Source organism: Sitophilus oryzae, unplaced genomic scaffold (genome assembly GCF_002938485.1).
Source record: "Sitophilus oryzae breed Bouriz unplaced genomic scaffold, Soryzae_2.0 scaffold_1165_pilon_pilon, whole genome shotgun sequence".
NCBI lineage: Eukaryota > Metazoa > Arthropoda > Insecta > Coleoptera > Curculionidae > Sitophilus > Sitophilus oryzae.
The window spans coordinates 167,787-180,940 of NW_022145799.1; the positions used below are offsets into that span (position 1 = coordinate 167,787).

Below are 13,154 nucleotides of genomic sequence, written 5' to 3' on the forward strand. Positions count from 1 at the left end.
ACATCAATGGGCGTAGCAAATTTTATTAATATTCAAATTTCACAAATTAATAAATCCACAATTTTTTTTGAGAAACTTCTATTTTTTTCATGGCAGGAAACAAAGTAGGTACCGCATTGTATTTTATACGGTTACAAAGTGAATTGGTAAACATTTTAAATTCAAAGTGAACAGAACGCAACCTGTACTTGTGGGCCTTATTTATATCTTCAATCAAGTCTTCTCTATTAGCTGCAATTGCCCATGTTCTTGCCCTAAAAATGTATTGTTAACTTATTTTTGATATAATCATTTTATTTATTTTTATAATTATATTTAAATGAATAATATAATGATTTTTAAAATTAATTTTTAATGTCTAGATTCTAGATACAACATTAAATTTTATTTTACTAAATATTTAACATTAAATCATACTACTATTAAAGTTTGTTAAGATTTTTAATTAGATCTTCCTATTTAGCTGAATGTCCTAATATGTATACTACTGTTTTTTTTCACAACTAAAATATGTTAAAATAATTAATCACATATATACATACCTAATAGGATCTCTAGGAAACAGAAAGAAACTTTTATTGCAGTTTAGTCCTCTACTCGGGCAGTTTTTTGCTGCACAACTTCGCCCAGGCATTTTAAAAACACGTAAAAATTAACGATTTAAAAATGTTCAGAAAAACAAAAATAAATTATATAACACAAGAAACGAAAATAAACTAGAAAAACCAAATATATAACACAATAAACAAAAATAAAACAACAACTATAAAATATAACTCAATAAATAAACAAAATAAATTAATCCGTACGCTACTGACTCGAATCAGCCGAAAGTGTGCGCAGTCGATGAAAGAAATTACGACACTGGTTACTTTCTGTTGATGGAAACCCTAATGGCGGCGTGCGCGACGGTATGCGCGTAGCGTTCCCGCCAAAGAGAGTTAGCCTGCCGTGTGATTTATATGCCGTGCTAAAACTATCATAAGACGACAAAAATAGTCTCACATCACTGTTAGGCGGTACGAAGTTAGCTGGTCAGCTAGTTATTAAAGAAGGTCAATGGAAATCGAATATTTTTAACCAATTAATGCTATAGATTTCTAATTTAACGAAGCAAGAAAGACACAAAACCGAAACCCAAACGCCATAACTCGTCGCATCCGCGGCAAATTGCTTCCGCAAAAGGATTTCGAAACTAACAATTACCAGAATTTACGGTAGTAGGACCGGCGAGCGCGCACGCTTGCAAATACACGCTCGCATCTGCCTTAAATAATTGAAATTGCGGCCTTTTGTTAAATTGCTTTTGTGTAAAATAATTCCGCCGATTTGATGCGCATAACTCCCCGAAAACCGCCTTTCTCTTCGGCCGTGCTATATGCCGTCTCCTCTACCCTTATCAACTACCCATATTTGTCATCCCCCACGGGTTATAATTTGAATAAGGACCGTGAAATTTTGTCTTATTCGATCTATTTAATTGTTATCCTGTTCGAAACACTTGCGACCTAAATTTTGCACGGTCAGAGACGATCGTTTCAATTGTTAATTCCTTTTGTAGGTGTTTGAGGTGGGTCTTTATTTATACACATAGAGAAAATCTGACAAAGATTGTACTAATAATTGTTTGGAATGTAATGGGAAATGTTTTCGGTACTGTTAAATACGAGGGACGAACAAAATATTGTGCGAGACATCGCGTATATTTTTTTATTTATTGATACAGGGTGTAAACAAAACAAATGCGAAAAACCTTTAATGGTGAATTCTTGTCAAAAACAAAGAGAAATCAAAAATTCTTTGGATCTACAAAAGATTGTAATAATTTATTTTACAGAACGAGAGAATACATTGAAATTACCATTTGTTTTGTCATTCCCATTTTCATAATAGATATAACAAAGAGATGATGCATCTCGCACTTTAGACGATCCAATCAATTAACCTCTGACATTTACAATATACCAATTTTATTGCTCTCGTATAAAAACAAATTTATCAATAGAATTTATTAACACCAAAGAATGTTTTTTGCCTTTTCTTGATAAGAGATGCCCGAACTTTGGACGAAATCACCAACAATATCTGTCCTTGTTGTCTGTTTATTCATAGTGTCGATCAGAAAAAATGGTTCTCATTGCAGTCGACTCCGAGATTTATCACGTCTAGTGTTGTTAGTGTTCGGTCTTCTGGTTTGAAAATGGTGTTAAAAAAGTTGTTTGTTTGGAGGAGTTCCTGTACGTGTTGTAATATATTTAGGGTAGGTCTAAACAATAATATGATCAACTAAATAATTAAATTATTATAAATCAATAATATTTATTTGAAAATAATTTCTAAAAAATAAAATTGTTGATAATTAATATTATCTAATACTAGTTGAACCAGCAAACGTTGTTTTGCCACATAAATATATTTATGGGACAACATTCATTTTTATTCACGGGGTAGAAAATTATTGAGTTACTAATATCACTATTAAAGAATAGGGGTTGATGGTAGAAGGGTCAAAATTTAGGGTTGTATGTATTTTTAAAGCCATATCATAAAAAAATAAAAATAAAAAATTTTGTTCAAAAAAAATTGAGGTGGACCACCCTTGTCACTGTACCACAGAGGTATAAAAAATAGATAACAACCTATTCACAGACCTACACACTATAAAATTTCATCAAAATCGGTTAAGCCGTTTCGGAGGAGTTTGAGTACTATACAGGGTGACAATTTGAAAACGAACAGTATTTAATATTGCCTCTACCGATGATAGTATTAAAATTTGGTGAAACACGTCAATTTACATATCAAGGGGGACAATTTTTGAGGCATTTGTTGTCGTGTGTACTTTCAACCCCTTAACTCCCAGGGCACCTACCCCTAAAATTTTAAATAGCAACCCCTATTTCTTTTACCATTTTTGTGTGTCTTATAGAATTCTACATACACTGCATTATTTTTTTGAGAATTTTATAAGGAACAACAAAAATGGTAAAAGAAATAGGGGTTGCCATTTAAAATTTAAGAGGTAGGTGCCCTGGGGGTCAAAGGGTTGAAAGTAACACGACAACAAAGGCCTCAAAAATTGTCCCTCTTGATATGTAAATTAACGTATTTCTCTCGCCAAATTTGCATACTATCATCGCTAGAGGTAATATTAAATACTGTTCGTTTTCAAATTGTCACCCTGTATAAAGCTGTGACACGTGAATTTTATATATTAGATTTTGTATAACACAATATAATATATAATATTTATTAATCGCATTTAAGTAAATAAATGTCAACTGGTGTTAAATTTAAAATATGATCACCAGGTTCGTTATTTTCAGGAAAAATTCTTGCACGTGCAGAAGAGGCATCTGCACTTGTCTGGTGTGCTCGAAACAAACGAAGCCACTTTTAAAAAAGTGTTGATTGCTAACAGAGGTGAAATAGCATGCAGAATTATAAGAACGGCCAAAAAGATGGGGATAAAAACTGTAGCAGTTTATTCCGTTGCAGATTCGCAAGCAGTTAGTATTTATTTTTTTTATGCAGTATTAGATTAATCGTCAAAGGCAAACTATACATATAGATCACACCAAATAAACTTATAACACTAAATATGTCCAGATTTGTATCAATATTTGATCCTAAAACTTCTAATAAACTAGTTGTGTGAAAAAAAAACTTAGTTAAAGTTTTTTTGCGAAACTATATATTCTCTTTTCTGATATCTCTGTGTATTACAATTATTTTTGGAAAGAGAAAATTACAGACAGGTGCATTTATTTCAACTGTTGTGAATTTCCGTAGACAAACAATTAAAATTCTGTGAAAAAACATGCGGAAAGAATTACAAAGCCGGTAAACATCGGAATAAATTACAAAATCCGACCGGAGCAGCTACAAACAAAATTTTAATTTTTTGTTGTTCTTTTAAGCAAACCCTATTCCCGAAAAACCGGATCGACATGCACCGTTCAAAAATTGCTTCATGTTTGCCCCTTCAATTATTTTTCGATTCATGTTTTACACCAAATATTTACCGTTTTTTATTCGGAAATAATTTTAGAAATAGCGCGAAAATAAAGGTAACTATGTATGCAGTTGCATACAAAACAAAATTTTATGGTTTACAAAAGATTTGTTTTTTAGAATTTTTTTAGCACAAAAATACTAATTAAGTGAAACTCTCGGTATACCTATCTGGTCATCCAAACTGCGTGGTCTGGATTTTAACGTGTAATACAGTGATGTAGACAGCTGAATGACAAATCAAATGTATTAAAAAGAAATAAAAGTTGGGTTAATACATCTCTTCTATGCTTTGAATAAGAAGACTAAGGAAGGAGCATAATGGTATCCATGTATTCATGCATGGTGGGCGGAAAAAGGACTCTAGGGTGGGGATCATTGACAGTCCTGTTTGACGATTCATTTGACACATTTCAATTTGATTTGAAATTTTGTGGATTTGTCAGTCTTTACAGAGCTTATTTTATGTTATTTATTATTTATTCTACTACTAAGATCTAGTTGTATAAAGGTAGTAAATCTAGATGGAAATTGTGGCAGAACTTAAATTAACAGTGACACTAACGCGATTTATCGAAAAAGACTCTAAAATAGTTGGTTGTGTAGCGTGTGGTAGATCTCGGCAAAAATCGAGTGAAAACAACTTTTCGCTAGTAAGTGACTATATAATATACCTACGTGTAGTAAACCGTACATTTATGAAATTCACTTAAATTAACTAATTATATATTTTTTCTTGCATTTTTGCTTTTATTTACTACTTGTTAAAGATTAGATGTCAAAGAATTTAGATACGTCAATTTGACTTACCTGCTTCAGTAGCGTAGCGGATGTTTGTGTTAATAAATAATTATTAAAACTTATCTATTTTTATTATAATAATATGTTTTTATAACAATTTTAATAACTACCAATATTTATTCACAACGGAAAATAAAAAAAAATATTGAGTCTACCCCACGTCTACCCTACATCATAGTTTTACATTTTTTAAATAAAATTAGAACGGCACTGATAAACCGGAATTTAAGTCGGCCATATTTGAGTACCATCGCGGTGGACCTAAGATTTTTGATACGCTCCTTCCTTAGTCTTCTTATTCAAAGCTTCTAATGCGGTATTGCAGGATTTTGCATCAAATCTTCAAACCGCACAAATAGGCGCTTAAGAAAAATGTTGACTAGGGTTGGGACTTTATTTTTCACAGTTAGTTAGTTAATAAGTTACACTTGAAAGCTGAACACATCACCATTGTAATAAAATTTATACAAAGTTCACTACACACAACAAATTATTAAAAATTGCTTAAATTGTCGCTGTTGACGTGGTGGTGACTCGTCCGTAAGCTCCAATTTGATGGCGTCTAACGTAACAAATTTTGCTGCAGTCCGTATATGGGCGTTACATGTTCTTGTATTCTTTAGTCATTGATTTTAATTAATGATACCCTCGATATTTTTTTTATTCGATAAAAAATCACATTCTGAATATTCAATCATGTCATCATCTCATATGTCAACTTTTGACATTTTCGCTTAAAAATGATAATTTAAATTTCAATCTAGAGTGTCGTGTGGTCATTGGCGTAACTACAGGGGTGCCCTGGGGAGCCCCCCCCCTCGGTACTGCTGGGCACCCCCAGAGAAATCCTGAATTATGACTCTTGGCTACGTATTAATTTTTATTTGCTTGTGATGCAGTAAAAATGACGTTTTCTAGTTTTGTTTAGTTAATATTATTTTGTTGTGTTCAAAAATTATGTTAATTTTTATTTTTCTAGAAAATTTGTAGATTTAGTTTGATAACCAAGTCTATGAAATTTATTGATAGAGAAATTCATGTAAACGTTTTATTAAAAAAACGTGTTTTTTAAATTATTTTTCAATTTTAAAAACACAAAAGCCCTAGGCCCCTTGTGTGCTCCACCAGCACCCCAGCCCCCGGCCCACCCCAGGATAAATTGCTAATTACGCTAATGCATGTGGTTGTGTTCATATGGATAATTTGACTCGAAATACCTAACAAGTATGTAGCACCAAACTATTCGTAAAAAAAATGCATTTTCCAAATATGCTTATGAGCCACCCTAGTTCCATTTGAAAAATGAGTTATAATTAAAAAACGATTTGGGCATCTTTTAACCGGCAAGGAAAATACATGAAAAACATTAGACAATCAAATATATTTTTCCAAGGATCCTTGGTTAAAAATTAGTAGGCAAAGATGTCAAAAGTTGACATATGATATGTTAGTTTTGTATTCAGAATGTTATTTTGACAAATCCATACAAGGTGCTCAAAAAGAAAAAAAAACATTAAAAAAGAATATCAAACCTAAAATGTGTTTGGGGTGTAATCAAGTTTTTAATATTCACAATACCTTATTTTTGTCAAATATTTTTAGAAACATGTCAAAATGGCGGACGAAGCTGTTTTTATAGGACCTTCTTCAGCAATAGAATCATATTTGAATGTGGATAAAATTCTGGAAGCAGTTAGGAAAACAAATGCTGACGCTGTTCATCCTGGATACGGATTTCTGTCAGAAAATCGAGAATTCGTTAAAATATTGGTATGGTTTCATGTATTACTAAGCTTTGTTTCGACAGACGACATAAAAAAAATGACAGACAATGTATCTACTTTGGACTTACTATACTTTCATACCTTCTACTTTCATTCAATTAAAATGACAAACAAAAGAACAACCGTCACCGTCAAATATTCTTTTGTTGGGCAAATTTATGTCATACGATCGAAAAAAACGGCGTCATAGTCGGCTGAGGAATGACAATCGATCATAATTTTGGCGAGGTCAAGCCTAAACGTCATTTACTTGGCCCGAACTCTTTTTTATTTTTTAATGGCGCTTCCTGCCAGCTGGCCTTTGAAAGGTTGTAATTTATTTTTTCCATAGCAACTGTTAAAATTGCCTTATAGCTATCAAAAATAGTAGATAAAATAGCACTTTAACCGCAAGGGTAGATTAAATGATACTTTAACAGCGAGGATAGGTTAAAAACTTTATTTCTTCTCGCACGTTTTTTAATTGCTTCCATTTTTGAAAATATTTGTATTCCTTTTCATAAGTTATTCGGGATTTAAATGGAAGTAGTTTGGATATGGCGTTTGTCGCCTCAGCCTGAATATCTGTTGGTAATTTACTTATTTCGTTTTGAGCCAGTTCTGGCTCTAATTCATCAACAATCGACACGAAAGAGAATTAAAAAATATTGACTCAAAACTCACAACTAAAGAGACAGCTTTATTTATTTGTCAAATTACATAGAAACGAACGCCAACCCAGCACAATATTTTTTCTACTCGTCATAAATTCCTTGAAATAATTTCCGAATATTTTTTAAAATGTATCTATGTATCTATGTATTTTTATAAAACTTGTTATGAAAAAAAATATTGTTTTATACACGACGATAAAATTGCATTATCGTCTCCCGAAATTAATTTTCATCGCTCATGAATTCATCTTTATCGTCTTATATCAAAAATAACTATTTATATTTTACTAAAAATGATTTTTAAATGGTGTAGTTTAAAATTCGTGAAAAAATATTTTTTATATATAATATATTAAAATATATCGTATAAAAGTGTAATTTAATAATATATGTATTTATTAGGGAGAGTTAATTAACGTTATTATTATTAACTAAAACTCATATATAAAATATATAGCGTCATACATTCTTTTGATTTTCCAGTTTCAAATTAACTCTTGCAATATATAATATTAACTAGCCTTTTAAAACATATTAAATTGTCATCATGTTTATTTATATTTTCGATAATTAGCACATATTTACATTAAGTTTGTTTTTTGAACTAATTAAATTTAATGCCGTGGTGCAAAAAGCTCATTGTTTGTAGATAAATATGTTTTTATCGTTAATATTAGATAATTTATTAATTATTGGATAAAATGTAATCAAAAAACAAAAAATATTTCGTAAGTGTTTATTTACAATTTATGGATGACATAGGATCAAAGGTTGAAAATTATGTGTTCTTTTTTTATAAATTGGATTAGGATCGAAAGAAATCAACAGAAGTCCTTTGTTTTAAATTTGTCGACGTTTCGCAAAATTTATTTGCATCTTCAGGACACTACAAAGTTAAGAGAGCAAAAATTACAATCAAATAAAAGTTTTTTCAAAAATTTAACAAACAACTTAAAATACATATCAGTGGAATTCCACACATATACAATTGGTAAAACTACCTTAATGTTAACAATTAAATAAAATATATGTATATGTTACTCACATTTAAATCTGGACTTTCTTAGTCATATCCATTAATACACGGATGGTATAGAGAAAGTGGTATATATCCCTTTTTTTTCCTTTTAAAACACATAACACACTTACATAAAAAAAAACATATAACACACAATTATGTATAGAGAAATATCACGAAAATCTTTTCCTTTCACAGACAAACAGTGCAGATGTACCTACGTTGACTTCGTATACAGAGAGCAATCTAATTCTAGTTGATAAAATACTAATATAATTTTTACCTGGAGATAAAGAACAGTTGAAAAAAAAACATATAAAAATATTATTTGGATTTAAACCATTATTTTGAAGTTATATTATTTAATTTTTGAAAGAATATTAAAATATGCTGTACTTAGGTTTTCTACGTCTGTTCTTTTATTAACGCAATTTTTGTTTTTTTGGATTTCTATCATCTCTGCAAATAATCTTTTCTTATAATTAGATTGTGTTTGTAAAATAGTGGTATTGTCAAAATCGAAGTTATGGCCTGTCTCTATTTTGTGTTCTACTAATGCGGTAGGATTAGATTTCAAAAGAAAGTTCCTTTGATCATTTTTATGTTCATTCTCTGTATACGGTCAACGTAGGTACATCTGCACTGCTTGTCTGTGAAAGGAAAAGATTTTCGTGATATTTCTCTATACATAATTGTGTTATATGTTTTTTTTTATGTAAGTGTGTTATGTGTTTAAAAAGGAAAAAAGGGATATATACCACTCCCCTCTATACCATCCGTGTATTAATGGATATGACTAAGAAGGTCCAGATTTAAATGTGAGTAACATATACATATATTTTATTTAATTGTTAACATTAAGGTAGTTTTACCAATTGTATATGTGTGGAATTCCACTGATATGTATTTTAAGTTGTTTGTTAAATTTTTGAAAAAGCTTTTATTTGATTGTAATTTTTGCTCTCTTAACTTTGTAGTGTCCTGAAGATGCAAATAAATTTTGCGAAACGTCGACAAATTTAAAACAAAGGACTTCTGTTGATTTCTTTCGATCCTAATCCAATTTATAAAAAAAGAACACATTATATATTATTGGATCGACAACAATAAAAATTAAGTTGAAAATTATTTCATAGCAATTCTAATACTAATATCGTTGATTGAAAGAATTGGAAAGATACGCAACCCAATAAGGGAATTCGTGACAAGACTGATTTGATTTCCCCTTACGACTCAACTGATGTACGGTGGAGGCACCAATCATTATGCGGTCAACGCATAAAACACTTATTTGCTTTAATTCGGAATTCGGCCAGCGAAGGCATATCGAAGACGGTGTGAATCTGAAAGCGACAGTGCGAATCTGAAAGCGACAAGATTACCATTTTCACATCACAACGAACAGTGTTTGAATCTATCCTAGATTATTTTCCGATCTCGCCACCAATCTGACACGTACTTGTTTCAGGAATCGGAAAACGTGGTGTTCATCGGGCCCACAGCTGACGCCATCTGCCGAATGGGCGACAAACTCGAATCGAAACGAACGGCGCTGGCGGCCGGAGTGAACGTCATTCCCGGATGCGACCGGATTGTTAAGGACCTGCATCAGTGTGTCCGCATATCTCGAGACATCGGATATCCGGTTATGATCAAGGCGTCAGCTGGTGGAGGAGGTAAAGGCATGAGAGTGGCGAGAAACGATCAGGAAGCAAGGTAATAGCAAAAGACATTTAAGTGTGTAAGTATAACAGACATAACATTTTCCGAAAGAACTTCCCTGCCTCTTAACGGGAGCGATGGAACTCCTTGAGATGCTGTCTGCATAATTCTTAATTTCAAGTTAACGATAAGTTTTATGCTCAAAATGATTTATAATGGTTTATTCTCTTCAGTGATAGCTGATATATGCTAAGGGCTGGCAAAGGTACTTTTACAAACATTGGTTTGTACAAGTACTTGTACAAACAGACCCAAAAGTAAGAGTTGCCAGCACGGTATATGGAATGGTTTGAGACCCATGCCATTAGCTCTGCAGTCGTCAAACCTAAAATCTATAAAATCCAAGTGATTCAGTGTATTATTGTTTTTTTTTTAATTTTAGAGAAGGCTTTCTATTGGCATCTCAAGAAGCTAAATCCGGTTTCGGAGACGACAGACTCCTAATAGAAAAATACGTAGAAGATCCCCGACATATAGAAATACAAATTCTAGCAGACACACATGGAAACGTGATCTATCTGAACGAGAGAGAATGTAGCATACAACGTCGAAACCAAAAAGTGATCGAAGAAGCACCAAGGTAATAATATAACTCAAAAATGCATCCATCTGAACTAGAGAACCAAAATCTAAATCACCAAAACCATATTTTATTATTTTTAGTGTATTTCTAGATAAAACTACAAGAAGAGCAATGGGGGTCCAATCTATATCGCTCTGCAAAAAGTTAAAGTACTTCTCGGCGGGTACTATCGAATTCCTGATTGATAAGCACAAGAACTTCTACTTTTTGGAAATGAACACGAGACTTCAAGTTGAACATCCAGTCACAGAATGTACCACGGGTATTGATTTAGTGGAGCAGATGTTTCGTATTGCTAAAGGACATCCGTTAAACATCTCACAAGAAGATATTGGCATAAATGGATGGGCGATAGAAACAAGAATTTATGCAGAGGATCCTTACAAGAGTTTTGGATTGCCTAGTATAGGAAGGTAATTACAAATGAAATAAAGTAAAGACTGTTCAGCCATCGTCCACCTTGACGTCATCATTTGTCAAATATGAGTTTTAGGGTGTGTCTGAGATCAGTTCGTATTGTTTAGAAAAATTTAAGTGCATTCCTATAGGTTCCTATATTACTGATTGAGCGAATTCCGTTTTTTTCGGCATTTAATATTTTTTTCTTGAACTCTTCGTCATTTATCATTCCAATCTTTTTGACTGTTGACATTCCTATTTCTAAAGCATCAGCAACTCGCTATAATACACACAACCAAACTTATATGGAATCATCTATTATTTTTCATAATTTTTGATACGTATGAAAATTATCTGTTTATGAATAAAACTCAGTCCTCACCAATGACTTTTAATGAAAAATAATCCATATAGCAGTAAAAAAATTATATTTTCTTCTATTCTTCCTCAAGCATATTTTCTTCTATTCTCCACTACAAAATTATAGACATTAGTTAAACAAAATACTGAGTTATTTTTTTTTTAGGTTGCATGAATATAAAGAACCCCATCACATACCGGGTGTTCGATGTGACAGTGGTGTTGAAGAGGGTAGCAAAATAAGTATGTACTACGACCCTTTAATATCAAAATTAATCTGTCATGGAGAAAACAGGCAAGAAGCTATAGAAAAAAGCATTAAAGCTTTAGATTCTTACGTTATTCGAGGTATCACCCACAACATTCCGTTACTTAGAGATATATTGATGCAAGACCAATATAAAAAAGGGAGTTTAAGTACAAGCTTTCTACCCGAAGTCTACCCAGAAGGTTTCAAAGGCTTAAACCTTCAAGAAAAAGAAAAACATAAACTCGTGGGTGTTGGGTGTGTGCTGTTTGCAGCCAATCAAGTTAGAAGCAGGAATTTTCTAAATATTTTTGAGTTTAAAAAACGATCAAAAGTGTTGCAAAATTGGGACTTACATGTAATATTAGGTGACGAAGTATTTCAGGTTGATGTAAGCGATTGTAATGGACGTTTTGTATGTAAAGTGGATGAAAATGTATTTAATATAGATAAAAGCAACATTAACTTTGCCAAACCTATACTAGAATTAAATATAAATGGAGAAATAAATATTTTTCAAATATTATCCAAAAATGTTACTGGTGTTTTTGAACTTATGTAAATATATTTTAATGTATTTTTTATTGTTGTAAATAATTATAATAATTTGTAGATTTTATGGAAATAATTATAAACTAAAAATATTATCACAAAAGGCTGTAAAATACTTCAGTTTAATACCCAAAAAGACTAACAACTATAAGGCAAATAAAATAAAATCTCCCATGTCAGGATTAGTAAAGTCAGTATTATGTTCTGAAGGGGACAGTGTTTTGGATGGTCAGGAGTTATGTGTTTTAGGTTAGTTTGATATGTTTAGCATTTTACTGGTTGAAACCAATACAATAAAAAAAACGGCGTCGAAGTTGGTACTTTACGTTAAATTATGGAAAATGTCACTGATTGTCATTTCCAAGGCAACTTGACACCGTTTTTTTTCTTCGATCAAACGGTCTATTGAATTTTCTTGTTACAGAGGCTATGAAAATGCAAAATCTGATAGTAGCACCATCGAGTGGAAAAATAAAGGAGCTTAATATTGAAGTTGGTGATAAAGTATCAGCAGGCGATGTTTTAATACAATTAGAATAAAAGTGATACTGTTATATTATTTTTATTTTTCTTCTATTTTATATTTTAAATTGAAAGTATTATTTATAATATATAGCAATTTTTCGAATTTACATTAAATGGTATTGTGATTAAAGATATTAGACTCAAATATATAATCTATACTAATATATAAAATCCTAGTGACTGACATACTGATTAATCCCGATCCTGCTCAAACCACTCAACGTAAGAAGCTGAATTTTGGCCTACAGGTTGATTCTAGGGTGTAGAGGTTCGATAAGAAGGGATTTTTCGAAATTCCAGTTCCAAGAGGGTGAAACCACCCCTCAAATATTACAATATTTTTTATTTAAAAAACGGTCAAGTTTCCGAAAAAACGCTTAAACACGTGTATTTTATTTTGTTTTTTTACATATTTTAAGATTTTTTAAAAATGTATACAGGGTGTTTCGAAAAATCTGGTCATTGATCTGGTTGATTAATCACGATCCTGCTTACA

At 31.7% G+C, this 13,154-nt stretch overlaps 1 protein-coding gene across 2 annotated transcripts; it reads left to right on the top strand.

Moving 5' to 3' along the window:
* The first annotated feature begins 2,083 nt into the window (after window positions 1–2,083).
* LOC115887617 (propionyl-CoA carboxylase alpha chain, mitochondrial-like) lies at window positions 2,084–12,790 on the top strand. Of its 2 annotated transcripts, none has more exons than XM_030907085.1 (9): window positions 2,084–2,260; window positions 3,327–3,509; window positions 6,418–6,585; window positions 9,739–9,986; window positions 10,375–10,572; window positions 10,656–10,988; window positions 11,501–12,139; window positions 12,195–12,382; window positions 12,558–12,790. In XM_030907085.1, the coding sequence occupies exons 1-9, from the start codon at window positions 2,201–2,203 to the stop codon at window positions 12,671–12,673; spliced, it is 2,133 nt and encodes a 710-aa protein (XP_030762945.1). In that variant the 5' UTR covers window positions 2,084–2,200; the 3' UTR covers window positions 12,674–12,790. The 2 variants fall into 2 exon arrangements, with proteins under 2 accessions (XP_030762945.1, XP_030762949.1); XM_030907089.1 differs by having other exon boundaries at window positions 2,085–2,237; window positions 12,558–12,789.
* Window positions 12,791–13,154: the final 364 nt, after the last annotated feature.

Bases quoted from the DNA above. Each gene is read 5' to 3' on its own strand.
- LOC115887617 (XM_030907085.1), top strand. From the start codon at position 2,201: ATGGTGTTAAAAAAGTTGTTTGTTTGGAGGAGTTCCTGTACGTGTTGT. The intron at 12,140-12,194 runs GTAAATATATTT...AATAATTTGTAG, and splicing joins ACTGGTGTTTTTGAACTTAT to ATTTTATGGAAATAATTATA. The intron at 12,383-12,557 runs GTTAGTTTGATA...TTCTTGTTACAG, and splicing joins TCAGGAGTTATGTGTTTTAG to AGGCTATGAAAATGCAAAAT.